Source organism: Lathamus discolor, chromosome 2, assembly GCF_037157495.1.
Source record: "Lathamus discolor isolate bLatDis1 chromosome 2, bLatDis1.hap1, whole genome shotgun sequence".
NCBI classification, from domain to species: domain Eukaryota; kingdom Metazoa; phylum Chordata; class Aves; order Psittaciformes; family Psittacidae; genus Lathamus; species Lathamus discolor.
The window spans coordinates 156,547,977-156,575,645 of NC_088885.1; the positions used below are offsets into that span (position 1 = coordinate 156,547,977).

The 27,669-nt window shown below is 44.0% G+C and overlaps 1 protein-coding gene across 5 annotated transcripts in view; it reads right to left on the reverse strand.

The window, feature by feature from the left end:
• PTK2 (protein tyrosine kinase 2) overlaps positions 1–27,669 on the reverse strand; it is a 202,758-nt gene that overhangs the window by 83,077 nt on the left and 92,012 nt on the right. For all 5 annotated transcript variants that reach the window (XR_010610301.1, XM_065669026.1, XM_065669025.1 and 2 more), the window contains 3 exons: positions 24,790–24,956; positions 17,590–17,677; positions 540–619 (listed from right to left, as the gene is read on the reverse strand). Coding sequence is in view for 4 of the 5 variants with exons in the window: in XM_065669026.1 (XP_065525098.1) it covers positions 540–619; positions 17,590–17,677; positions 24,790–24,956 (335 nt within the window). In the remaining variant the exon portion in view is untranslated. The remainder of the gene's footprint in view (positions 1–539; positions 620–17,589; positions 17,678–24,789; positions 24,957–27,669) is intronic.

Consider the following 27,669-nt stretch of genomic DNA (forward strand, 5'->3'; position numbering starts at 1 on the left):
TGTGCTGGGAACCAGCTCAAGGATCTCTTCATCTGATAAATGCTTCTTTATTTTCCAGCTGTCTACACACAGTTGACAGCAGTACCAAAACCACCACAAAGCATCCTTTAAGATGTAATCATTTGAAAACAGCACAGTAACGCTTGAGGAAACGCAGAGAGGAAAGGTAGCAGCATTTCTCTTTAATTACTTTCTTTAGCAGGCACAATGACAAGACTATTTGCTAAATAACACCAGAGATTTCTTATTCTTTTAAATATAGAGGTCTTTGAATTATTCTGATGAAGAATTCACCCAAATGGCAGTATCAAGATGTAATGAATTAACATGTCAGAATTAACGTTAATTTATATATCATCAGAAATCAGTTACAATACAGTCAATTGCATTTATCTTCAACCTACTTTGTCGCAAAAGGAGTCTTATGATGTTTTATTCAACTGCATTGGTCAGACATTGATCAACTCTAAGCAGTTCCAAAATTAATGTGTATATTCAGTCAGAAACATGTTAAATAATAAATGAAACGATGAGCTTACCGGATTTCAAGGCAACCTAGTTTCAAAGCAATTTCCTGGTCCACTTGATCTGCTATTTCTAACATATAGTCATTTTTCACCTACAGCAAAAGAAGCAGGTACGTGTCACAGGGTGATCAATGCCAATACAGACTGAAACAGTGCTCAAACAACTTCAGAATACACAAGTCTTCTTGTTAGTTCTTTGGGTTCACTCTTTACAGTGCACGAAGAGAAAACACAAGTTATGTTCATATTCTACACAAATGACCTGAGCTTCTCCAAGAAATCCATTTCAACTGCAAAGCACCTGATTAAAACACTCCCTTATCTACATCAATACTATCTGTGTTTTGTTAAGTCTAATCAAAACCATCACAGGAGGCTGAGCAGATGGTTGCATCTGCAGTCAAGATACAGGAACGTATGCTCTGCTTTTCAACCACCTTGGTCAGGAGCTTTTTATTTTGTAGGTACATCTAAAATCATGCAGATAAAATGGACAATTGCCCATGCACGTCCATCCACATTGTGAAAATAGAAACAGGAGTAAGTAAAGAGTTGCATGTGAAAATCATAATATATAATGCCTTAAAATAGTGTTTGAATGAGGAAGAAGAAGAAAGGAGTGAAACTAGATGGTGACGCTCTACAGTAGGAAATAAAACAGGCCAAGGAGTGTGCTCTGACCAAGAGGAAGCCAAATGGTCATCCCTCCTGCAGAGGATGGTAGGGTCAAACCGGCATACTTGAACCATGGCTAGCATGCACTGTCCCCCAGCCATGCCACAGAGCATGCCAAGCATTCAACAAGACGGATTATGGTGGGTCAAAGCTTCATCCTGAACTTGTTTCATTTAGTAACATTGATATAGGCAGAAATCTTACTTCTTATATAATACTTTGACCATTGAAAGTAAACTGAAGAATTTATACAGTTACTAACCCAGAGACAATAAACGAGAACAGAATGAGTGCTGAAGAACTTAACTCTGCAAATCCTGTCTTCTGAGCAACAGGCATTTACCAGTGATGTATCTCTACAGAAGTACAACTTTTCTTTTAATGCCTCATGTTATCCTCTCTCTTACGGAATCACAAACTTGCTATTGACATCCTAAGATCCTGAAGCTGCAGAAAATCCTGAAGCATCACAAAACCCCACATGACTGACTTGGAGATCAAAGAGGAGCTTATATGGCATGAAAGCAATACACCTCACAAAACGGGGTTTTGGAGTGACGACAAGTTGTAAGGAAAACTGTTTCAAACTGCTACTGCTATGAAATCCATAATTGAAAAGATAAGGAGGTGCAGCAGCAGACTCAGCAGCTGGAGGTCCTCTCCAGTCAGCATCCTCCCAGGAACACATGAGCGTGCACCACAGGATTCCCTCATCAATGTGCCAGCTGGATCCAGCAACAAATACAGAGTTCCTCCTAGTTATGAAGTGGATGTAAAAAATGAATGTGTTATTGAAAGATGTGAAAGAAAAACGTGGTAAACTGCGCAAGAGTGAAAATACTAATTATTACATAGCTGCAACATCAGGACAAAGCTTCTTGGATTTGAACTCATACAACAAGCTTTTAACACTTCTCAATTCAACTCCTACCAATACTAACGAGAGAGACAGGAGAAGGAATAATTGCCCTTCACCATCATGTGGTTTGCTATCTGTATACACTATGGAAATAGTAATTTAGTGTTCCCATGGTAGTAATACACAAAATACAGAGAATTAGTAATTTTCTTCATTATGCTCACAATAGGAGACTTAAAAAAGACAACCAAAACCAGCTTCTCATGTTAAACAGCATCCTAGTTGAGTTTTTCTGGTAACATGTACGCAGTTTGATCTAATTAAAGGTTAATGAAAAAGCTCCCCACCCCCAGACTCTTTATCTGGTAAATACAAAGGCTGTAAATGGCATAAACTGAAATGCATCTTCCAGCAAGACGTGTTGATTCTGTATTTTCATTCAAAACCATGAAAGCCCCTAAGTGCAGAGTCCTGTGTGTGTCAGCCAGGTAGAGTCACTGCTCTAACAGACGAAGCATCTTATGTATGAAATAATCTATAAACAACCATGCATAGATTAGACAGAACTGTCAGTTGTATGACCACACATACTGTGTATCCACAGTACCTAGCATCGATATGGATCAATGGGCCAAGACCAATTGCATGAGCTGCAGCAATGCCCAGTGCTGGGTCCTGCACTCGGGTCACAACAACCCCATGCAATGCTCCAGGCTTGGGGAAGAGTGGCTGGAAAGCTGCTGAGTGGAAAAGGACCTGGGGGCTGCTGAACATGAGCAGCTTGTGCCCAGGCAGCCAAGAAGGCAACAGCATCCTGGCTTATGGCAGCACCAGTGTGGCAGCAGGATCAGGGCAGGGATTGTGCCCCTGCACTGGGCACTGGTGAGGCTGCACCTCGAATCCTGTGTGCAGTTCTGGGCCCCTCACTACGAGAGAGACATTGAGGTGCTGGAGCGGGGCCAGAGAAGGGCAATGGAGCTGGTGCAGGGCCTGGAGCCCAAGTGTGATGGGGAACAGCCGAGGGACCTGGGGGTTTAGTGTGGAGAAGAGAAGGCTCAGGGGGGACCTTACTGCTCTCTACAACTGCCTGACAGGAGGCTGTAGCATTAGCTAGCCTGCCCCGTGTTATCGACCTATTCCTTCAGGTATTTAGACATGAAAAAGAACTGAGTGTATCAAAGAGTTTTTCCAGTCTTCACATATAAAATTCTCCCTTGCAGAACCTACACTCATTTGAGGCCACTAGACTATCAGGATCAAATCCAGCATCACAGAATATGATATTCATATGTATTCATTTCTCTTCACAGCTCATTGCCTTGTAGATCCCAGTACTGAAGTACTTCATTTGTTAAACTAAACAGCTGAAGAACATCTTCAGTTTCATGCAAACATGTTTCAAAATGCTGCTAGCCTCAAGTAACTACTTACCCATAAATAAATAAGCAACATTACCCAAACATTTACAGGCTGGGGTTGCTTTCCTCTTGCCCTCTGGCTTGCGAGCGTTCACAGACTGCAGTCACGTTTGCCCAATTTGAGTCTGCAACTACGGGCACCAGAACTCGACTGTGAGAGTTTAAAACATTCCCCACTCCAATGATTTGGGAGAAGAAATAAGTGTGAAAAATCTCAGCTTCTTTGCAAGATGACAGTGAGGAATTTTTACCACGACGCTGCAAGCAGACAGTTGCCGACTCAAGAGCACAACTTGGGTAGTGCGACAAGCACAAAAAAGGGTGGGTTTTGCCCATCCCAGTCCAAAAGAGGTGGACAAACACAGATACAACATAAAGGTGGAGTAAAGTACACATACATGACACATTTCGGTTAAAACTTAAACAGGGGAAGTTCAGATTGGATATAAGGAGGAAATTCTTCCCTGTTAGGGTGGTGAGGCACTGGAATGGGTTGCCCAGGGAGGTCGTGAATGCTCCATCTCTGGCAGTGTTCAAGGCCAGGTTGGACGAAGCCTTGGGTGAGATGGTTTAGTGTGAGGTGTCCCTGCCCATGGCTGGGGGTTTGGAACTGCATGATCTTAAGGTCCTTTCCAACCTTAACACTATTCTATTCTATTCTATTCCATTCCATTCCATTCCTATCAACAGACACTCTCCCTTGTGTATCTGAAGTTCCTTGGTACTGGGATGTGGAAATTTAGATCTTTCTGATTCACTGTTACTCAGCCTGAGGAGTGGGATAAAAATGATTTTATCCACCTAAGAAACAGGATTAGAAATGAGAAAACATGGAAAAAAATATCCCCCATCCAGTGTCCTCAAGTAACTAACAGCAGTGTTCACAAAAATCAATCCTGATATCCTCATAAAAACCAGCTGCACTGGGTTTTCATAAAGCACTGCAGGTACACTATATACACCTATTTATTACTGTGTTTAAATACAGGAAGGTATACAAAGAGATTGTAAGCTTGAAGAAGCCTCTGGCCATAATCTTGTGGTCTAACTAGGTTGAGCAGTATCCTATTATGGATGGCAAAAGTAACGAATGAATGGAATTAATGCATTTTATCTTCCTGCTCTCAGAAACCTGTCTGCACACATTCTTCTTTACATCTCATTTAAGCCTACTGGGGGGGGGGGGGGGGGGGGAAGAAGAAGCAGATTCAATTTCTACTCCCAGAATACTAATGCGAACTTCTCTTATCACCTTTAATTTTTCTTGACTATTCTCTTTGAGATGGCATTAGATCAATGCATGAACTGAGGCTCTTGTGGAGATGAGATAAGAGTTTTGCAAGAGGTTCAGCACAAGCTGCAAAACCTCCTTAGGAAAAAGCCTGGGCAGATCTTAAATGGAAGAGACACAAGAGATAATTTCATGGTAATTAAATGCATTGCCACAAGCTAGTGAATAGTTTTGCTCCAAGTCTTTTGTGTTTGCTCAATTATTACTTTCATTATTATTATTGTTAATAGTTAAATGAGAGAAATGAGACTAATTTTTGTCTAAGAGACAGAAGGCCCTCTCTTTAAGAGTCTAAAGCCTGTATACATACAAAGACAGGAAAAAGAAACTCTGACAAATCTAAAGAATTCTACTAGGTATTTCTATACACTGTGAACTGAGAAGAAGGAAAAGATTCTTTACTATGAGGGTGCTGAGGCGCTGGCACAGGGTGCCCAGAGAAGCTGTGGCTGCCCCATCCCTGGCAGTGTTCAAGGCCAGGTTGGATGAAGCCTTGGGTGGGATGGTTTAGTATGAGGTGTCCCTGCCTGTGGCAGGGGTTGGAACTGGATGAACTTTAAGGTCCCTTCCAACCCAAACCACTCTGATTCTGTGTCAAAAGGGAGGATGAATCCTGTTCTATGTGTTTTGGAGACACTATTATCTGTGAGCTCATGTTATAGTGCAGAACTGTCCTCCTTGGTGGAACATAGCAGCCTTCCAGTATCTGAAGGGGGCCTATAGGGATGCTGGGGATGGACTTTTCATTAGGGACTGTAGTGATAGGACAAGGGGTAACGGGTTAAAACTTAAACAGGGGATTTTAGATTGGATATAAGTAAATTCTTTACTGTGAGGGTGGCGAGGCACTGGAATGGGTTGCCCAAGGAAGTTGTGAACGCTCCATGCCTGGTGGTGTTCAAGGCCAGGTTGGACAGAGCCTTGGGTGGGATGGTTTAGTGTGAGGTGTCCCTGCCCATGGCAGGGGGTTGGAACTGGATGATCTTAAGGTCCTTTCCAACCCAAACCATTCTGTGATTTTGTGATTCTTTGATTCAGTTAACAGTCAGCAATGTCTGAAAGAAGTCTGAAGAGTACAGCACCAAGATATATATATGTCAATACATATATATTTATATACTCTTCACACAGACCAAGTGCCACTGCTTTTATTCTGCGCCCCATTTTAATTGTTCACAATGGGATTTCTCCAAAAGCTAAACCAGACTATTGCAGGATGCTATTTAATGTACCTTAATGTTACCTAGTTTGTAAGAGCACACTGCATCAATTGGCCACACAAACCTAGCTTTGAAAAAGCCACCCCAAAAAACTCAACCAGCCAAAGAAGAAACCTGATTTCCACCAACCCAACAAAGCCTTCCAGGCATTCCTGCTAGACCTGTGTGGCCTTACTTCACTTACACCACATATTAGACACCAGATGCTTTTCAATGATGAAGACTCCATGAAGCCTTCAGTCTCTCCTACTTCACGGTTACAATGGTTTAGCAATAAAAATGCATAAAGATTAACATGGCAACACTCAAGATTTACACCAGGATTATGAGTTCAAGTGGTTTACTGCTAAAAGCATACATCCTTTTTATTCGGTACAGTCGAAACCCTTAGATATTACATCTAAAGTGAATCACTTTGGATCACTTTGGTTTCTGTTGCTTGCAACACTCTTGCTTCCACTTACTTATCCAATTTGGCACTCTAGCAAAATGTGATTATCTGCGCTTGAAGAAAAAAATTCACTGGAAAACAGCACAAGGGAAGACAGAGGCAAAAATCATTTGTCCTGCAAACTGTGGTGGTGATTTCAGGTTCTGCCTCAGATTTCCTCTGGTAAATGTTCTAATGAGCTGAAATCAGATTTACAGTTGTGGCAGGGACACAACCCCTGACCAAAGCCTGAGGAAGCTTCCTCCCACAGACCAGATCCTGGGAGAGCTCTCACGTGCTGCAAGCCCTGTCCAACCCAGCCTTGAGCACTGCCAGGGATGGGGCAGCCACAGCTTCTCTGGGCACCCTGTGCCAGCGCCTCAGCACCCTCACAGGGAAGGACTTCTTTCCTGTATCTAATCTAAATTGCCCCTCTTTCAGTTTAAAGCTATTCCCCTTGTCCAAAGCCCCTCTCCAGCTTTCCTGCAGCCCCTTTAGGCACTGGAGCTGCTCTCAGGTCTCCCCTTCAGGAGCCTTCTCTTGTCCAGGCTGCCCCAGCCCAGCTCTCTCAGCCTGGCTCCAGAGCAGAGCTGCTCCAGCTCACGCAGCATCTCCGTGGCCTCGCTCCAACAGCTCCACATCCCTCTTGTGCTGCTGCCCCAGAGCTGGATCAGGGCTGCAGGAGGGGTCTCCCCAGAGCACAGCAGAGGGGGCAGGATCCCCTCTCTTGACCTGCTGGTGATGCAGCCCAGCACACAGTTGGCTTTCTGTGCTGCCAGCGCTCATTTCTTGGTCACGGGGAGCTTCCCATCACCCAACACCCCCAAGTCCTTCTCCTGAGGGCTGCTCTCAATCCAGTCTCTGCCCAGCCTGGGTTTGTGCTTGGGACCGCCCGGACCCAGGACTGGCACTTGCATTTGCTTGTTCACAGACTGGCAAAGAAGAATTCAAGTGGGCTTCACATTTGCAGTTAACTTCTTGGTCACAACAACTTCATACAGTCTATAAGGAAGGGATGCACCGTGTGGAAAACATGAATGCCGACCATAACTGCACCTCTTAGAGGTCTTTTCCATGCTCTGATGAAATAAAAAGTGAAATAAAACTGTCAGTCTCCCTAACAGACACTGCCTGGGTGCACTGAATCCATGTTTAGAAAGGGCAGTAGCACTTAAAGCCAACAAGAATTTAGGCATGCAGCATAATTCCATGCCGTAACAGATTCCCTGGCATATAAATGTCCTGATACTAAGTGAGAATTCACTGTGGTTATTTACTCTTTATTCTCACCTATTGCTTCCATTGATTTTTTGGCCACTATTCACCAGTTAGAACAAAAATCTCTGCCATGTCTCTGGCCTTTTGAGCATCAAAACTTCCAAGATACTCTTAAATCACAACAAAAGAAAGGAGGTGAACGCTGAACCTTGAACCAAGCTTTTTGCACCAGGAAGACAGGCACCGAAACAAAAGCCCACTTTCCTTTCTGATGTCAGACTTTTAACATATTTGGTTTTCTACTTGAACGGGCAAATGACTGATGGTGAAACCTCGAACTTCCCCAAATTCACCGGGAAATAATGGGCCCTTTCCTCTATAAATGGCCAGCAAATTCCAGCTGGTATAATTCCAAACAAGAACTGGAGACAGAGGCAAGGCCGTGTTTGCGAGGCCAGAGAAAGCAGAGACAAGTCCTGCACTAACACACATGATTTAAGAAGAAATCTATCACAGGCTTTGGATTTCATGTACCAGCTGCTGCTTTCAGGAGCCATCTGCTGCAGTTTCCTGCACACGAGCTTTCTCTGCAGCTGCAGTATTCCAGGAAAAGGCTCTCTCAGGCTGACAAGTGCCTTGCAGTGCATAAAGCCACCATGCTGCAGGGGGATTTCTTTACTATGAACAAGAGTAAAACAGTCCTGAGCTTCGGACTGAGTGTTTTCCAGGAGTTTGGGGCTTTAAGAGCTAAACCCACTATGATGTGTCTTAAAATATGTATTTTAGGTTTAATTTTGAGTATATCCTTAGAAATTATGACATAAAATCACCAAACTTTCCACTGAGTTTTGGTTTAAAGTGTAACTACAGTGCAAATCCTTTAGCGACGGCAGGATCAAATGATGCTTCAGAGTGAGTACCAATAACCAGCCACTGCACTGGCTTTCCTCGTTCATTTCACGTTACCCTGCCATTTCCCATAGGATAATCCCCAGTTTTGCAGGAGGGCATGTAAAAATAAGCCGTCTATTTCTCTCACTTCACTTTCAATGTCTATGACCTACTTACACAACTGAGTCCTTCCTGATTTTAGTTTCCAAGCAGCATTGCTTTGAAAGCTGCATTTAAACAGCACTTTGGTGATGAAATACCCCCTAAAGAGTTAAGTGCAGAGCCAAAAGAAATCACAAGATATTTAGATAAACAAAGAAACAAAATGCCTTCTGTCCTCCATTTACTAAGTAGCATAAGAATTGTAATTCTAATAGTTTAATGAAGCATGGACAACACAGACTCACATTACATCTTTTTCTCCTTATCCATTTCTTCTATCCAGATATCTTTAGGTGTTTTTTATATTCAGAAATGTTGTATTTCTGCTCAGTTAGTGGTATTGATAGTAACAAACACAACCTTCCTCTTAACCTTCCTCTTCCTGCAATAGTAATTCACTTACTGTCCATAAAAGTCCAGAAATCCTCAATACATCTATTGGAAAAACTGATCTTCAACAACTACTTACGTGATCGAGACAATGACTGAAGCACAGACCACATCTGTTTTCCCCACAATTCCACATTCAAAATGAACGTTGTTGCTCTGTGTTCAGGGTACTCTGCAGTTCAGACTGCATTTGGTTCACAGAATCCCAAGTTGGAAGGGAACTCAAGGTTCATTTGGGCCAACGTTTTAGGCAATGCGTGACCTAGATTAGATGTCCCAGCACCCTGTGCAGCTCAATCTTAATTGCCCAGTGTTGGGAATCACCACTTCCCTGCCGTGATTATTCCAGTGGCGGATTCTTCTCCCTGTGAAAATTCTCCTCCTTTGCTCCACACCAGGAGCAGGTACCACATGAAGTTCATCACAATCCATGGCACAGCTCTTGTGTGGTACCCTACAGACATCATCATCTCAAATATTCTGTGGTTTCTGCTGTAATTGTTCTTGTAGCATTAAATGCACCACAGAAACACTGTAGTGTACCCTGGGACAGACACATCATCCACTTAATGAGGAACAGTCATGGAATGGTTTGGAAAGGACCGTAAAGATCATTGAGTTCCAAGCCCCCTGTTATGAGCAGGGACACCTTTCATAGGTCACCCAATATAACAGCTTATATCTGTATCACCAAACTCCAAAAGGAGACAGCTGCTCTATCTCTTCAGAGCAGAGCTCACCCTTGTTTACCAACAGCAAGTTCCTGTAGGACACCGAGTTTTCTCCATTAAAGAATCAGAATAATCAGCCTGAAAGAACAGGGTTCCAACCCACGCCATTACAGCTTCACAAATCCTATACAAAATTAACCCTCAGATCTGTGCCTCATCTGCTTTGAACGAAGTACCATATGCACAAAAGCCCAAAGCATGCTTCTAATGTCATCAATATTTTTAGGAGCCACCTTAATGATCATAATGGTGGCTTTTTTAAACATACACAGGAGGGAAACAGGTTTGTGTTCCCTCCCCTATTTACCCATCTGATAATGTTAGACTTATTGTAGAAGATAAGTCTACATTAGGGAAAATTAAGGCTTGGGCCTCTTGTAGCTGAGTTAAAAGCACAGATTCAGTATCACGATAACATTCATTTGCCATCTGCCCTCAGCTGCTCCTCCCCTTCATCATCCAAGGTCACAGTCTCTGTATTATCTAGAGGTGATCTTTGACATCTCTAACTAATTTTGGAAGCTCCTCTGTTAATAATAAGGGCATTAGGGATGGGGTGGGGGGAAATCAACTTCTGACGAGGCATTGTTAGGGACAGAATGACTAAAAATGATCCCTTCTGTCCGAGTGGGCTGATCTCCAGATGTCACTGCAATAGACACTGCTGCCTCTCAGATCTTCCCTAAAGTAGGACTATACTCTTGGGAGCCATAGAATACTCAACCTACTAAGCGTGCCTTACTAACTGCTAATTTTATACTTCTCCTCTCCGACACAGTTTTGCTTTTCCAGGACAAATGAGGCCAAGCACCAACGTGAGCCTACTTTATTTTAGGCCTGATGCATGTGATTTACAACCTAACATAGTGATTAGAATGACATTTTGTTCAAGATTATTAACAAAGCCGTATCCATGCATCCGTGCATGGAAACCTGTCCTGAGCATTTTACATTTCACAAGTTGAATGAAGATGAGTTCATAGATGACTGCAAGAAAGCCCACACGCACTATTCTCACTACCCCAGTTGACAGGTGGAAGTTCTAAATCAAAGCAGGCAGCTTTTGCTTTGGCCTGAGCTTGGCTGTTTCAGGGGTATTCAGGAACAGGAGTATGCTTTACACTCCTATCATACAGCACTGCTAGCAGAAAGCAGGCATTTGACACAGAACACTTGGAGCTGCACAATTACACAAGCAGCAAGATCAACAACAAGAATGTCAGCGTGGTTTTGAGAGTGTAAATCCTGTAGCTGAACAATGAGTACTTTCTGAGGTGGTGTGATTTCAGCAAGAAACCAAACTCCATAAAGGATATCTCACTTCTATTAACTCCTGCAAGCTCTGAGGAGCAGGTGATCTTCACCTTGATTTATAAATTGATCACTTTTTAAATACATATGTAGATATCTTTATAAGCAGCTGCAACTCCTACAGGCGTTACCGCTTCCCTGCAGGACACAGTTTGAGTCAATCATGAACTCTTCCTTGGTTCACTTTCCGTGTGCAACAGGCTGCCGCTATCAGGAAGGATGCCAACTGCTCTCCCTGTGTCCTCGATTCCCTTCAAAGCTCTTCCTGCCAAAGTCATTCGCTTTAGGTCTCCTAGTTTTATTAGGGTAGAAGAGGTGCTGTTATTTAATTAGGTTGAAGAGCCTAATTCCCAGCCTGACTTCAAATTATATCTCATACACCAAAGCCTCAGAAAACGTTACTCATTAAGTTACTACCGTAATTGCCTGGACTTAAAATCTCCCACGTGTTGGGGACGGTGTTGTAAAAATAAATGCATTTATCTGCCACAATATAAAAGAGAATTTTCGTATCAGAAAATGCTTCTAAAGTGCTGACACTATCTTTACAGACATCACTGAGACAGAGCAGAAAAGTGCCATGTGTCCACAGAAACAAGTTCTCTTTCCTTAGAGCATTTTCTTGTTACTTCTCCTATTTTAAATGAAAACCAGGATTACTTTTTTCCTCTTTTCCTTCTAAAAACAGTGTTCTTATGAAAATGAACCTGTCTGGTGAAACACAGAATCCCTGTGGCACAGAATTCACCTCAGTTTGTGTGGAGCATTATTGATCTGCCCTGACTTTGAGACCATCCTCTCTCTGGGTGCAATTCTTTCTGTTGTGTATTACACAAACTTTGACTTGTTTTAAATAGCAAATCCAAAACACTGTTCAATCCTATGTTCTCCTTTATTATGTATGTGTATATATATGTATGTCTGTGTGTATATGTGTATATATATATATATATATATACACACATATATATATGCACACGTCCAGGACAGCTCCACATTGCAGTCTAAATAAGGCAGCGTAAAGAAGAATTTCACACTGATAAAAACACCCTTTTCTTGCTCTTTGGTATCCAATAAACCCCCCAAAATTACTTAAAGAGTTCCTGTTTGAAGCACAAGGGCAGTGACAATGGAACAGCTGATGCCCAAGAGCTGGGTTCCCCCTCTCCACCCCCTATACAGATGCTTACTCCCTTTTCATCAAGGGATAAACCATCTCCAATTACTGGAGGCTAACGTGTTATTGAAGGATAAATGTGTGCGGGCTCTTGTCCCACAATAAAAGGAAGGCAATTCAAGTAGCTTACGTCTGATTCTCATTATATGAGTGTTTTTCAAAGCTCTATCTTGATGTGAGATATGGCTTTTCTTCCTCACTCAGCCATTAAGGCAAAAGAGAGAAGCCTGTTGCCTTTATTTCCACCTCCCAAAAGCCATATCAATGGAACACAGGGAAAGGAAGACACCCTCACTGATTTCACAAATGCTTATTGAAAGCAACTGGAAATCCTCCCCCAAATTACAAGAGAAACATGAAGTCTGATTTTCATTACCCGAAAACTCTGGTTCTTTAATTCTCCTATTGTACCTCTATGCTTGTTTCCTCTTTTCTTCAGAAACGGACAAAATTCATGGAGAAGACACAGATCTGCATTCTTTTTAGATGCACAAAACAGTCCACAAGGACAAACGTAAAAGGTTACTGATAAACATTAACTCAGTGTTTTTAACTCAGGGATCCTGTGTACTTCACAGTTAAGGATTTGGGGAGGGGATTAGAGTTCACTTTGGTTCAGATTTGGCCATACAATACATCAGGACACAGCTGAAAGCTGGGACATAAAACCCGTGCAGTGAGCATCTGCCAACTGTGCAGGCAGCCATAAATCTGGGGATTCCTGATTTGTGAATACCTGAACCTCCCAGCACTGGGTGGGATCCAATCTGCCTGATTTGGCTGAAATTGTACGCACTTGGGCCCAAGGGAATAATAAAGACAGTGCTGCATCACCACGTAAATGCTCCATTGAATGGAAGACACCTCAGAGTCACCTACTGCCTTTGACACCTTCCAAACAGAGCAGTAAAAGGTAAGACACAGTTCTAGCATTAGGCTGTTGATCAGAGCTCTCAATGGGAATGTAAAATGACGTCTTGAACACACATCTCCTCCAGTCAAAAGGAATAGCCTAAGTGTCAGCCTCTCTACCCCATCTCAAAGCTGCAGCACAGCCTGAAACACAAGATGCATATGAGGAAAGGCTGTTCAGCCCTGGGAAAACTCAGGTGAGACCTCATCACCATGTTCCAGTATTTAAAGGGTGGCTACAAAGAATGTGGAGGGTCCCTTTTTACAAGGAGCCACATGGAAAACATGATGGGTGATGGGCCCAAGTTATTCCTGGGGAGATTCCAACTGGACACAAGAGGGAAAGTTTTCCCAATGAGGACAATCAGCCATTGGAATCATCTCCTCAGGGAAGTGCTGGACACTTTCAACACTCAGCTGGACAGGGTACTGGGCCATGCAATCTGCCTAGAAAGGTTGGCCCAGATGATCCTTGAGGTCCCTTCTAACCTGGATTCTGTGATTCTCTGCTTTAACGAACCATACAGTACCAGTATTAGCACAACTAACCCTGATGTTACACACAAGTTGTGTGGTTCACTCACACACACTAAATCCTTTGCTGTGCAGATTGCAAACCAGGGGCACTCTTCCGAAAAGCCTCATTAAGTGCCCTGCTTTTATACTTCCAATTAGACCAGCTTACGCCCACTGCAGATGGCAGAACGACGGCCACCGATGACAAACGGCTGCACCTGCAGTCCTGCTCACAGGTTCTTCACTTGTTCAGGAGTCTTGAAAATCAAGACCATCTAAACCAAGACCAACTCATAGCATCCCTAAAATAGTGAAGAGCAAGGGGAAAATGTAATACAAGATTTCACATATTAAGCCCAAGCTGAGAAGACTGAGATGCTTGCACCAGTTTATCCGGGGTGATGCACTCGGTGGCGTGAATGGGAGTAGTCATGCATGCGAAGTGAGAAACCTGCCAGTTTTCAGTTTAACAGCCTGGTAACTGTGGTTTGGGTTAATTGTATGAGTAAACCACGTGTGTTGACAGTGATTAAGGTACCACTTTGTTATCTTTACAAACGTTCTGTGCTCTTCTGGAAGACGAAGATCACTTGAGGATTTAGTCTCTTACTCAAACCTGGCTTCTTTTCCAACACCACCGCTGCTCTGCAGCTCACATTCAATAAAACAATCTCATTTTCTAAACCCCACAGACCATTCAGGGTGACAGAGGTCACCAGACTTCTTTTACTCCTCATGAACTTTTAATCTGATGCTATACATTTTTAATAAGCCAGACGACATGTGTTTAGATGTTATCAAGTTAGAAATAGGTTCTCAGCCTCATCTCGAAAGACTTAGCCATGGGCAGCATCTGGTCCTCTAAATCTCCTATTTTCTCTCTTATAATACGTGACACAGCAATGTATTCGACTTTTACTTACACCTACAAATACCAATTTGATTACAGAATGCTATTCTGTCAGAGTTCTATAACTAGGTCCCATGTTCATTATCTCTAACGTGGTTATTTCCATGCAGAAAGCTTGTGATACCCATGTGTGCATGTATGATCATAGAATCATAGAATAGTTAGGGTTGGAAAGGACCTTAAGATCATCCAGTTCCAACCCCCACATACATTCGGCTCTTCTTGCCTCTGTACAACACGATGTGGCTGAGAGCTGTGGGTAGCAAAAGAGGATGTTAAAATGTTGCTGGAATGACAATGAGACAGTGGGAAAAATCGTCTTTCCCTGGTTTTCCACATCCCCCCCTGTTGTCGCTCTGCCTTATAATGCAGTGTGACAGCTCAAATTCATTTCCTGCCACCTTCTCTTGAGTCAGTGGTGTTGCCTTAACACTGCACCAGAGAAAAGTCATTTTCCTGATGTATTCAAGAGGCCAAGTGAGACTTCTGGAGCAAAACAGTCACAGACAAAGAGCAACAGCTCTGGAAATGCGTGTGCCTCATTTCCATGACAATGGAGACCCAAATACTTCCCAGCACAAAGACCAGTGACTTTTGAAGAACTGCATTTAGAAATACTTCAGGATAAGGCGGAGGAGAAAGGGGAAGCGAAACAAAAATGGTGTGCAAGGAGACAAGAACCTCTGATTTTCCTTGTGTAACAGAAGCAGGATTCAGGGCATCGTCACATACTCGGAGCTCTCGTCTTTGCATGTCAGTTCCTGAGCACCTTCTAAACCTTCCTGCTATTGTGAGCGATTTGGATCTATTTCTAATCATTCCCCCAATTTAGTAAAAATGTCTCCCAAAATGTTACAAAACATCCCTCTGGCAATTTAAATTCTTTGCTTAAAAAAGTAGTTCTCTGAGGCACAAATGAGAGGACGCTGCAGGAAGCCTCCCAGCTACTGAGTAATGATGGAGTGCAGGAAATCATTCTGTAAGCCATCATCCACTTTTGTATCATGGGAAACACAAACCATAGAACCCCAGACTGGGATGGGTTGGAAGGGACCTTAAAACTCATCGAGTTCCAACCCCTGCCACGGGCAGGGACCCCTTCCACTAGAGCAGCTTGCTCCAAGCCCCTGTGTCCAACCTGGCCTTGAACACTGCCAGGGATGGGGCAGCCACAGCTTCTCTGGGCACCCTGTGCCAGTGCCTCAGCACCCTCACAGGGAAGAACTTGTGCCTAATACCTAACTTAAATCTCCCCTCCTTCAGCACAAAGCCATTCCCCCTTCTTCTATCACTATAAAATCTATGTTTAAAGCCAGTGTGAAGAAAGTCCCTTGCTGCTAAAGTGAAAGCGAACAGGATTTTGTGGTTTCTGCAAGAACCCCTGGCAGTACTAAAAAGCTGCCAAAATCCAGGCATTTTTAGGTTGAAAGAGTGTATCACCCAGATCAGTTAAACTAAGATGCTACATCCAGAGAATCACTGCACAGCAACTGTCTCCCCAGAAGTCAACTCCATCATACATCAATACAAAGTCTTCATCACACATTCAAGAAATCAAGTCATTTACCTCAAGCAGGTGTGTTTGTGCACAGTAAGGGCTGGAAGACATTAAAGAAACGACTATGAGCACGTTAGTGGATATATTCTGCTTTCAGATGAAGTCCTCAGCAGAGGGGAGGATTGTGCTTTCCCCTTTCATCAGAAATACTGGTTCCTCGTCTGCAAACGTGTCTGTTCACAACGGCAGAAGGGTGCCACACTTTGGACCAGCTCCAGTTACAGCCTAATTTTAGCAGATGTTGCTCAAGAATCATGGTTTATTCACAGTTTATTCACCCCAAACAAGCAATCCAAGATCAGGGTATTTTTGAATGAGGCAGAGACACAACAAAAAGGAACCATGGGGATAGTTTTCCTTGGTGGAAGCCTTTGGGATCTGAATAGCATTATCACCATGTCATTTGTTGTTCCTTTGACACAACAAAATGCATCAGGTATTACAAAAATAGCAACTAAATCCTATTTCAAACCCGAACTCTAAAGCTTTCCTGGTGTAGCTCTTGAGCTTTGCCATTTAAGCTGACAACACTCCCCTGCTTTGCATTCCTACCTTATTCCATCTCTACCATGACAATACTCGAGAAAATGACTCCCTTAAATAATCCAGATTAATCCTCCATATAGTGAGTTTTGCTTAAAACGATGACAAAAAAAAAACCCATCTGGTTCAATTTGTCTCCATTAGTAACACAAACTGTTTCTTAACAACACTGCAGCATAAGAACATCAACACCATATCACATAGAGCAGAAAAGACACACCTAACAAACAGGAAGTAAGTAATAGGTTGGAATTTTCACAGATGAATGGATTCTTGAAGTCTATTTTTATGGGGTACTACAACCATCCTAGTGCAGACTCCTCTAAAAGATACCTGCATGAAGCTGTACTTTGAGCTTCCCAGTCTAAAAGCAGATTTGAAGTATTTAAGTGAACAAAAGTATGATTTAGGTCCTTAATATACAGAAACTTTTACTATTATGTAGTGTTACTAAACAGTAACAGATACTCAAAGCATGAAAGTAACCTAAAGAGTGGAAAATAACATGTTTTCACTTGTTTTCACTGTAATTCAATGAATTCTAGTGAAACTGCCCACTTCTTCATGCTGGCAATAATAAAGTATGAAATAACTGTAAGAAACCAGATGAACAACAGTAACTTTTATCTGAGTAAAGAAGACAACTGCAGAATTAGCTTAGCTTTGGGAAACATTCCTCATCACTTCTGAAGAAGGATGCCATGGGCTTCCTGCTCTTTCTGCTTCATGTATGCAACCCTGAATCTACTCTGTCCCTGCAGTTATCTGCATAAGCAAATCCAGAACTTGCCAAACCCAGCAAAATCATCCCAAACCCCACCAAATTCAGGAATAGCAGAACTGAACATACCTGCTGATAGAAAAAATTTAGAGTTGGTTTGTCCTCAGTGAACTGGTTTAGAAATCCTTTTGGCAAGTACCGAATTCTCAATTCATATCTGGAAAGCAAGAAAAAGAGAATTAAACAGAGGAGATGAAAAGAATAACTGAGATTCTCTCACACTTAAAGCACTTCTTCAAACACCCATAAAAATGAGGATCAAATCAAAACAAAGCCAGAAAACTAAAGGGAAAATCCCTCTTTTGACTACTCGGAGAACTCAACTGGAATGTAGTATGTGACGTTTCATAAAGATGCCTGCAAAGGACCTCTGTCATCACCTTCTCACAGGTTCAGTGAGGACTGAAGAATCAAGTCTTGGAGCAGACAACAACCAGGTCCAGACCCATGGGAAGAGAGACCTCAATTAGGCAGTGACAGCAGATAAGTTGCCATAACCACTGATGTGACCCCATACAATAGCTTTTCTCTTTGGTTATGACAAGCATGGTACTTAAAAACACAGATCCTGCAGCTGCAAGTAAGAGCAGCAATCAGTGTTACTCACCAGGAGCCACATCCTACAGACAAAACCAGGGCTTACTCAAGGAACACAGAATCCCAGACTGGTTTGTGTTGGAAGGGACCTTGAAGCTCATCCAGCTCCGACCCCCTGCACAGGCAGGGACACCTTCCACTAGAGCAGGTTGCTCCAAGCCCCTGTATCCAACCTGGTCTTGAACACTGCCAGGGATGGGGCAGCCACAGCTTCTCTGGGCACCCTGTGCCAGCGCCTCAGCACCCTCACAGGGAAGAGCTCCTGCCTAAGAGCTCATCTCAGTCTCCCCTTGGGCAGGTTAAAGCCATTCCCCTTGGCCTGTCCCTACAGGCCCTTGTCCCAAGCCCCTCTCCAGGTTTCCTGCAGCCCCTTTAGGCACTGGAGCTGCTCTCAGGTCTCCCCTTCAGGAGCCTTCTCTTCTCCAGGCTGCCCCAGCCCAGCTCTCTCAGCCTGGCTCCAGAGCAGAGCTGCTCCAGCCGATGCAGCATCTCTGTAGCCCTCTTATGTTGGTGACAACATGACCCTGCTCCTTCTCAGACCAAGCGTTGTAATATTCACCTCCGAATTGTTCCAGAAAGAATTTCTCTGTAGGAAGGTCTCCTACTTCCTTATTCATCATCAAGATGTATGCAAAGGCCGAATGAAGAAGTTTTTGATGTGACAGTGCTATTTTTCCAAGGTAACAGTACACCACAGAGTGAAGGAGATTCAGAACTGGCCTTGATCCATGACCTCTTCCAAACTTCTAGTGCTTCTCAAACCCTCAACTTCTGCTTCCAATCCTTACACTTATTACTATTGCTTATCCCATGGTAACAGCCCACAAAGTTTGACACACACTGCACGCTTCCTCCTCTTAACACATTCCTGCTATGAAGCACTGATAACAAATGTCCTCACCCCTTTGGGTGTGCCAGTACAGCGCATCGGAAGCATCAAACTCTTTACAGCCCTTCCCAAAAATACGTCTATTTAACAATCTCCTCAGGATGGTAAGAACAAATATTGCAACATTTCAATCTGTTGGTTTCAGCAGGCCTTCAGCAAGCGGTTTGGCTGCCTGTAATCAAAGACTTACATGGGGATTTGATGGGAAGTTACTAGGAGTTACTGCTGCTTAGGATTCCACTGCAACAGGAGCTGCGGTATCCTCTGCTCTGAAACCATTGGAAATATACTGCCTCAATAGAAATCATTGGAAAAAGGGAATTTATAAACTGCAAACACAGACATACACACACTGTGTACAAAGCAGGGGACATTATTCCATGTATGGCAAGCTTATTTCATCAAGAAAACTGCACATTCATTCTTCACGTGCACAGAAAACATGCTCTTAAACTAAAGCCTTCAGACTGTAGGAGGTACGAGAGAGGCAGAGAACACCTGGATGGAGATTGGGATTGGACATAAGAAGGAAATTTGTTACTGTGAGGGTGCTGAGGCGCTGGCACAGGGTGCCCAGAGAAGCTGTGGCTGCCCCATCCCTGGCAGTGTTCAAGGCCAGGTTGGACACAGGGGCTTGGAGCAACCTGCTCTAGTGGAAGGTGTCCCTGCCCATGACGGGGGGTTGCAACTGGATGATCTTACATAGAGCACAAAAACTGCCTCAGTCACCCTGATCTAGTCCAGGATACTTGAATCCTGTGTTCAGTTCTGGGCCACTCACTGCAGGAGAGACATTGAGGTTCTGGAGCAGGGCCAGAGAAGGGCAATGGAGCTGGTGCAGGGCCTGGAGCACAAGTGGGATGGGGAACGGCTGAGGGACCTGGGGGGTTCAGTCTGGAGAAGAGAAGGCTCAGGGGGGACCTGATCGCTCCCTACAACTGCCTGACAGGAGGACGGAGCCAGGAGGGGCTGGGCTCTGCTCCCAAGGAACAAGGGATGGGACAAGAGGAAATGGCCTCAAGCTGCACCAGGGCAGGTTTAGATTGGATGTTAGGAAAATTTTCTTCCCCAGAAGGGCTGTCCAGCATTGGAACAGGCTGCCCAGGGCAGTGGTGGAGTCACCGTCCCAGGAGGTATTTAAGACATGCAGATGTGCTGAGGGACAGACATGGTTTAGTGGTGGACTTGAAAGTGCTGGGCTAATAGCAGGACCTGGTCTTAAGGATCTTTTCCAACCTAAATGATTCTATGATCCTAGGATGTCGAATGCCTTTCCTCTTGGGAATAAAGAAAACATGGGAAAGCACTCCTCCTCCTTTACAGGGACTTGTCTTCTTAACTGAGGAGCCACAAGAAGCACTGCTTTCTGCAACAGGATCTCCTGAGAAATGAGGTAAGGCCAAGCAGTTTGGCTGTCGGCTGAGAGTCACTGAGAGTGATCTTCATTACCCATTAATAACCTAAGCTCTGCCTATGCCTATGGGAATGAAGAAGCTGACTTCCAAAGGTCAACTCGAGGATGGGCTTGATTTTCATTTCCTCTAAATCCCCTGTCTTCGAAATGCAGGCAGGCGATGAGGATGACAAGTCCCTTTCTCACAGGCCAGGTCTGCCTTCTGAGCAAACATCTCAGCTTATGACCCCTTATGGTTGAGAGAACTAAGACTGGAAGGCCACTGTGGCACTTACTGCTCTGCATCTGCACCAGACCACGTGAGCAGTCACACACACTTAGCTGTTAAAGCCAGAGGATTATCCACCTACTGAGAGCTGCTGCCTGTGGGATCCCCACTGAAAGTCCTCTGGAGACCTGGGATCTGTACTTTGCTGCAGTTAAACCTTGACACAGTCCCTTCTCATTCCCCCTGGAGCTGAGACCCCACTATTTCATGGTCACTACAGCCCAGGTTCACACTGCAAGAACTGGATTCAGGTGAGCATCACCTTTGTAGGTCTTCTTTATACCTATGCAAAGAATTGTTCCAAGAGACCCAGGAACATGCTGGAGTATGCATCCCGCTGTGCTTCCTTTCCAATGTCAGGGTCATTAAAGCCCAGTAAGACCTGAAATCACTGATCTGGAGACTTCCTTGGACTGCTTAAAGAACACCTGGTACACTTGCTTGCCCTGGTTACAGGTTCTTCATCTCCCACCTACACCAAGTGGCCTCTCCGCTGACCACCACCCACAGAGGCTCACCCAACCTGCTGTACATCCCATACAGGAGCTCCATCCATACAACAACCTTCTGAAAGGCACTTAAAGAAATTACCTCACCAGTCCCAAGCACACAGGTCAGTTCCAGCAAGTTCCGATTCAGTTCACATCAACAGTTAAATGATGAGAAAGGAGAAAATGGGAACAAAAAGGGCAGACAAAGGAAGAGCCTTGTGTGAGTGTAATGAACTGAATCAGCTTGCTGAAGGATCAGATGAGCGTTAAGGCTCAAAGAAGAAAGGGAAAAGGACTGGATAACTGGAAGCAAAAGAGGGGAGAAGTCACACTGTGGAGGAAAAGAGGTACAGAGCTGTTAGACCAGCTTAACTCACTGAATCATTCTGCAGGTGGTCTGGGCTTTGTGCCAGTGCCAAGCATTCGTATTGCAGCTATTGAAACTTATAGCAGGGGACTGCTAAGGATTGGGACATGGCACCTGCTACCTGTCAGAGCCAAAGCATGAATGTCACCTGGTTACAAGGACCTGCTTTGTCTCCAAACCTAACAGAAGGTGTCTACCCCTTGGGCAACACAGAGAGCTCTAACACATGCGTGTTATTTGAACATCTTGGGATATCCATGGGACAAAGACGACCAGCAAACAGAATGGTGCTTTGGGCACACACCATCTTTAGAGACACCTGTGACTGCTGTTTAAGGCTCTGTACTACAAAAAATGATGAGAGTTGATGCTATCTCAGATTTAAGAGTCCCACATCCTGCTACCCCTGGTTCACCTACCAGTACAGAGGTGAAGATGAAGGGATGAAGGCTCTTTCCCATTTGCCCCCTCACCAATGCCCTTGAAAGCATCCAATCATTAAAACAGTAATACTACTACAAGTGAAGAGGAAGCTTTTCATCAAAAAGTGAGTCTAACACATGCAACCTGAAGCAAACAAATCCACTTCCTTTACTGCCTTAAGTGAAATTTAAAATGAAATTAAGAAAGCCTTGGGATTTTGTTTGTATTTCACTTGTCATCTGGGATCACCTCACATGCACAGGTATCATACAAGCAAACACTTAAGGAACATTTAACAGTTTATTCTACCATAAGAAAACCCAAGAGCAGCACTGTTGCTGGACTTCAGTAATGAGGAACACCTTCAGATGGCACTGGGAAGACTATGGTTATTCTAAAGCAATTGCATGGAATTACACTCAAATTCTTCTGGAGTGCTAAATCCTGCTTAACTCAAAGAAGTAAGACAGCATTACCCAACATGACACAAACCAGAGCAGACTTCAGAATACTTATTTCCTGAACAAAGCATTACAGACAAATAAGCAAGAAGCTCCAAAAACCGTAACGCTGAACATTTTTCCACCACAATTTAGATGCATTTGGAATCTTCTGATGTTGGATGGAATTATCTTCATTGCCAGAGAACAAAATAAAATGGAAGAAGGATATTTGGTTTAATCCAGTTAAGAAGCACAAACATCCTTGAAGTAAATGTACAGTGAAGAGGCAGGGACAGTCAATGGAAGGTTTCCGTCTGACCTTTAGTGCTAATCTTTCTTCTTGGTAGGAAGAGGTAATTGTAGTAGTACTGATTTTGATTTAAAACAAACCAAAAAGCACCACAAGATAGTTCAGCCCTTTGCCACCTCATGCAAAGGGTCTTTTTATAGCAAGAAGGTCAGAGTGCTATGTAAAAGCAAACGTGAGGATGGGGGAAAAAGACTTCCCATAAACAGTGATTTCCTATCCGTCTTTTGCAATGTAATTGAGGTTACCATTGGCAAAGCTGAATCCTGACTGCTCCTCAAACTGAACTGTTTGCCATAGGAAATGAAGTGACAGAATTTGGGGTGATCTTGCCCTCAAGTCATAGAACCCCAGACTGGTTTGTGTTGGAAGGGACCTTAAAGCTCATCCAGTTCCAACCCCTGCCATGGGCAGGGACACCTTCCACTGGAGCAGCTTGTTCCAAGCCCCTGTGTCCAATCTGGCCTTGAGCACTGCCAGGGATGGGGCAGCCACAGCTTCTCTGGGTGACTTGTTCACTGTTATTTAACCTTCCTAAACTCTAACTACAGCCATGTGATTTGAAGCAGGTTCAAACCCCTGTATCTCCCCTTCGCTAGCTCATCCTTGGCAGGTCATAAACTGTACAGCATCAAACAAAAGCTGCCTATAAAGAGGAGATTCATTTTACTCTGGTAGCTTTTTATGTACAACCTACTGACAATCAGTGTAACTTCCAGTATCTGGATGAGTGCAGGAGAAGGGCTGAGATCTGAGCTCTGAACGCTGTGAATATACAGCTCTTTAAATTTAGATGACTAAAAAACCCCCAAACAAATCACATGAGAGGCAGTTACTGCTTTATTAACACTATAGGAAGCTTTTAATGTAAGAACCATTCCAAGACTTCTCCCCCTTTACTAATCTAAATATTTTTACAAGGACTGTCATATGATCTTAAACACTCTGTGTTATGGTATTACAAATATGACAGCAGCGTTTTGATTATGCACAGCAAATCTCTATGGGTTTAAAAGGTATGTCAGGCTGCGTACATGTGATTAAACATTAAATGACACCCTGGAAAGGTATTGAATAATTTACAGCTTATCATAGCTCTTTCGTGAGTATTTATACAATTCCTTTCCACAAACTTCAAAACAATAGCAAACTCTGCATGTAAAACTGATTAACTTTGTTCTGTAATGTGTATAATGCAAGTTGTAATGCCACATATAAATGGAACTGACACTTGCACACTACGGAACAAATGTCCACACCATAAATTATTTATACCTTATATGCAGCACTACTATCATGGAAAGGATTCCTGTGTTCTCTAATTCCCAAGCTGAGATTTCACTGTATTATCGATGAAAACTTTCTTGTGAGGTACAGAAGGGAAAATACTGATGCAAATCCCACAGCCAGTAAAATGCAGCATGCACAGAAGAGAATGTGCAACATGAACATGACTCAGAAGGCTGCATGGAGACCTCAGAGCAGCTTCCAGTGTCTGAAGGGGGCTACAAGGCTGCTGGGGAGAGACTTTTCATCAGGGACTGTAGTGATAGACCAAGGGGTGATGGGTTCAAACTGAAACAGGGGAAGTTCAGGTTGGAGATAAGGAAGAAGTTCTTTACTGTGAGGGTGCTGAGGCACTGGCACAGAGAAGCTGTGGCTGCCCCATCCCTGGCAGTATTCAAGGCCAGGCTGGACAGAGCCTTGCGTGACATGGTCTAGTGCGAGGTGCCCCTGCCCATGGCACGGGGTTGGAACAAGATGACCTTAAGCTGCTTTCTAACCCAAACCATTCTATGATTCTATGATTTCTTTGCCTATTTTATGCCTCCTCTAAATCCCAAGTTACCCTTATCTGTTCTCTTCAGTTTGCAGGAAGCTCCTTTCAACAACAAAAACCCTTTAGAAGAAACACACCACCACTTACACCTATGTAATAAGTTTGGTGGTTTTCTTTTTCCCCCTATTCCACCACAAGAGGATTTTAATTTGTGAAGCAATTACAGTCTTATTATAAGGAAAAAGACCCCAATGACTCCGTTCTGACACGGAACAGATTTGTAGCCTTACTTCCATTCCTCTGAAGGGTGGGCTAATTCAAACTTCTCTCTCACATTGGATACCCCCATGTCCAAGTGTAGCCAGTGAACCTCCTCAGACTGCAGGTGGCTGAGCCGTAACCCATAGCAGGCCACGTTTTTCACTTTGTGACTGTCCACGATCTTCTGAATTATGCCCTAAAACAGAGAAACACACACTTTTACCATGTGAAATATTATCATGGAATAACTTGCACAAAACACTAAGCAATAAATCTGGTATCAGCCTGAGTAAGAACACCAAACATGTGCAGTTGTAAGCTCCTATTTCAGACAAGCATTTACAACCTCTGACGCTTTCCCAGCATGGCTCTGCAAAGCAGCAGTAAATACATTTCTATTCATCTTAAAAGAATTAAGCCGCTATTTCCTCTATGTAAAATAGGATAACATAAAAGCCAATATATAAAAAGCACATTTGAGGAAGAAAGCAAGATGTGTTTGTTCAAAAAACCCCACATCCAGCCCTTTATGGAATTCCCTATCTACAAACGGAAAATCATCTCAGACTTTCATCCTATTTAATGCCCCAGCAGAAAGATTTGGTCTGTCACATCACAGCCCCTTGGTTTCCTTCCTCCTCATCCCCCATCTCATTTTCTCCTGAGATTCAGCACAGATCCTTTATAAAAGGAGGCAGGCAACAATTATTTGGGCAGATTCTCAAGCAAAACCAAAGTCCTACTTGTTTGCCCTGCAATAAATCTCAGTGTTTGAGACTCGCTCCTCAAGAAAGGAACCTTTAGAATGAATGACAACACTTTGCTGTTTCCCACCCGTATCAGAAAGCTCTAACACACAGTAACTAAAATTGAGATGAGTTACTGGATCATGGATTAGCAAGGGGCAGCCTGCCAGGCTGTCCTCCTCTTATCCACATTAGAAAGCCAGCAGGCGATCAGAGCCGCTGCCTACAACCCCAAGGAGACAAGGCTTGTCTCTGCAAGGCAGCACATCCCCGTCACTGCACAGTTCAGAGCTCAGCAGGAGCATGGGCTATCGCTGCTCCCAGACACTGCTTCCCTCAGGAGTTCAGAGTCCTTTGCTTCTGACCCTGTAATGGCCTGAAAAAGCTCATGTGGGAGTGTGTAAGGTTGATGATCTTAAAGGTCTTTTCCAACTCAGTTGATTCTATGTATAAGCATACATATAATACACAAGCACACATATACACACAGATGCATGAGCTTCTGATTCTTGCACTGAATTTCAGGCCACGTCAACATGGAGCCAGCGTAAGTAAAGGAGCCAGATTTGGGCTCCTGGAGTGAGTGAGGCAAAAGGTTTTTTACAGCATGAAGCTGTTTCCCCAGGTTCATGATTTCATATCCCAAAGGAATTGTTTGAGGCCCCAATTCTGCAAAGGAAGCAAGCAGAAAACCGCAAAAGAGACGAAGGAAGCACTAAATCTGACTAGAGGGGGAAGATGACACACGTAGGAGGGGAATCATGCTTCTGGTGAGGTGAGAGCGAGCTGTTAGATCAGCTCACACGTCCTCTCCAACTGCAACCTTTAAATAATCTTGCAGTAGCAATACAGTGAAATGTACAGAAAGAATAAAGGCTCTCCAGAAGGAAACACAACCTGTGCTCAGTAAGAACACAGAGTCTGAATCCAAAGAGGTTCCATCAAGCCCAGCACCCTGCCTCCAACAGCAGTGGCCTGAGCATCCTCAGAAGCATCATTTGTGTCAGCACCACTGTGTCTCCCAACACCCTTTGTATTCCTCCGTGTCCAGGAGCTGGACATCCACTGCCAAGCGATGGCGAGCTCAAACCTGGAAGATGGACACAAACAGCAAAGCACACAGGATGCATCTGGAAGACTACATCTGTCATGCGGCAGGGAGACTTAGGATAGCATGGATTGGGTTAGAAGGGACCTTAAAGCTCATCCAGCTCCAACCCCTGCCACGGGCAGGGACACCTTCCACTAGAGCAAGTTGCTCCAAGCCCCTGTGTCCAACCTGGCCTTGAGCATTGCCAGGGATGGGGCAGCCACAGCTTCTCTGGGCACCCTGTGCCAGCGCCTCAGCACCCTCCCAGGGAAGAGCTTCTGCCTAAGAGCTCATCTCAGTCTCCCCTCGGGCAGGTTCAAGCCATTCCCCTTGGCCTGTCCCTACAGGCCCTTGTCCAAAGCCCCTCTCCAGCTTTCCTGCAGCCCTTTTAGGCACTGGAGCTGCTCTAAGGTCTCCCCAGAGCCTTTTTGTGGAACAAACACCCCAAGTGGCTTCTCTTTTTCATTTGAGAGCTCATTCCAGATAGTAACAAACCACAGCCAGAACCTAACCTGATGGAATAAGCCAATGTGGGGATTAATACACTCAGAACGGCTGCTCTGCAGCGGAAGCCTCTCCAGTGAAACATCTATTCACTTATTTCCTTTTTAATTAACAAACCAGAGAACTTGGGTGTTAGAAGATTTCGAGCCACACCTTCTGTCAGCATCAACCAGCACCACACCAGTGGGTTCCTTCAGCAAGAGGAACTCACAGCAGAGGAAGTGCAGCTTATAAACAGTCCCCATGCAGCACAACAGGGCTTGTTTTATCTGGCGGCTATTCCCAAACAGCACAAGATTAATGTCCAAGACCTGCACTGGCACCACAGCCACAATCAGGTCAGCACGTAACTGCAATGGGGTAGTGAACAACTACCTCGTGTTCTGGACAGGCTCCACGGAGCAAGCAGAGCATCAGACAAAGCCACTGCCATCACTCCAGGATGGGCGACAGCTTCTCTTGTCTTTCATGGCCACAACATGAGGAGCCCTGCCAGAAGCACGCCTGATGTTCCTTGGGGTAGTGATCAGAATGCTCAATCAGCTGTTTGCAGACAGCTGAACTGCTTA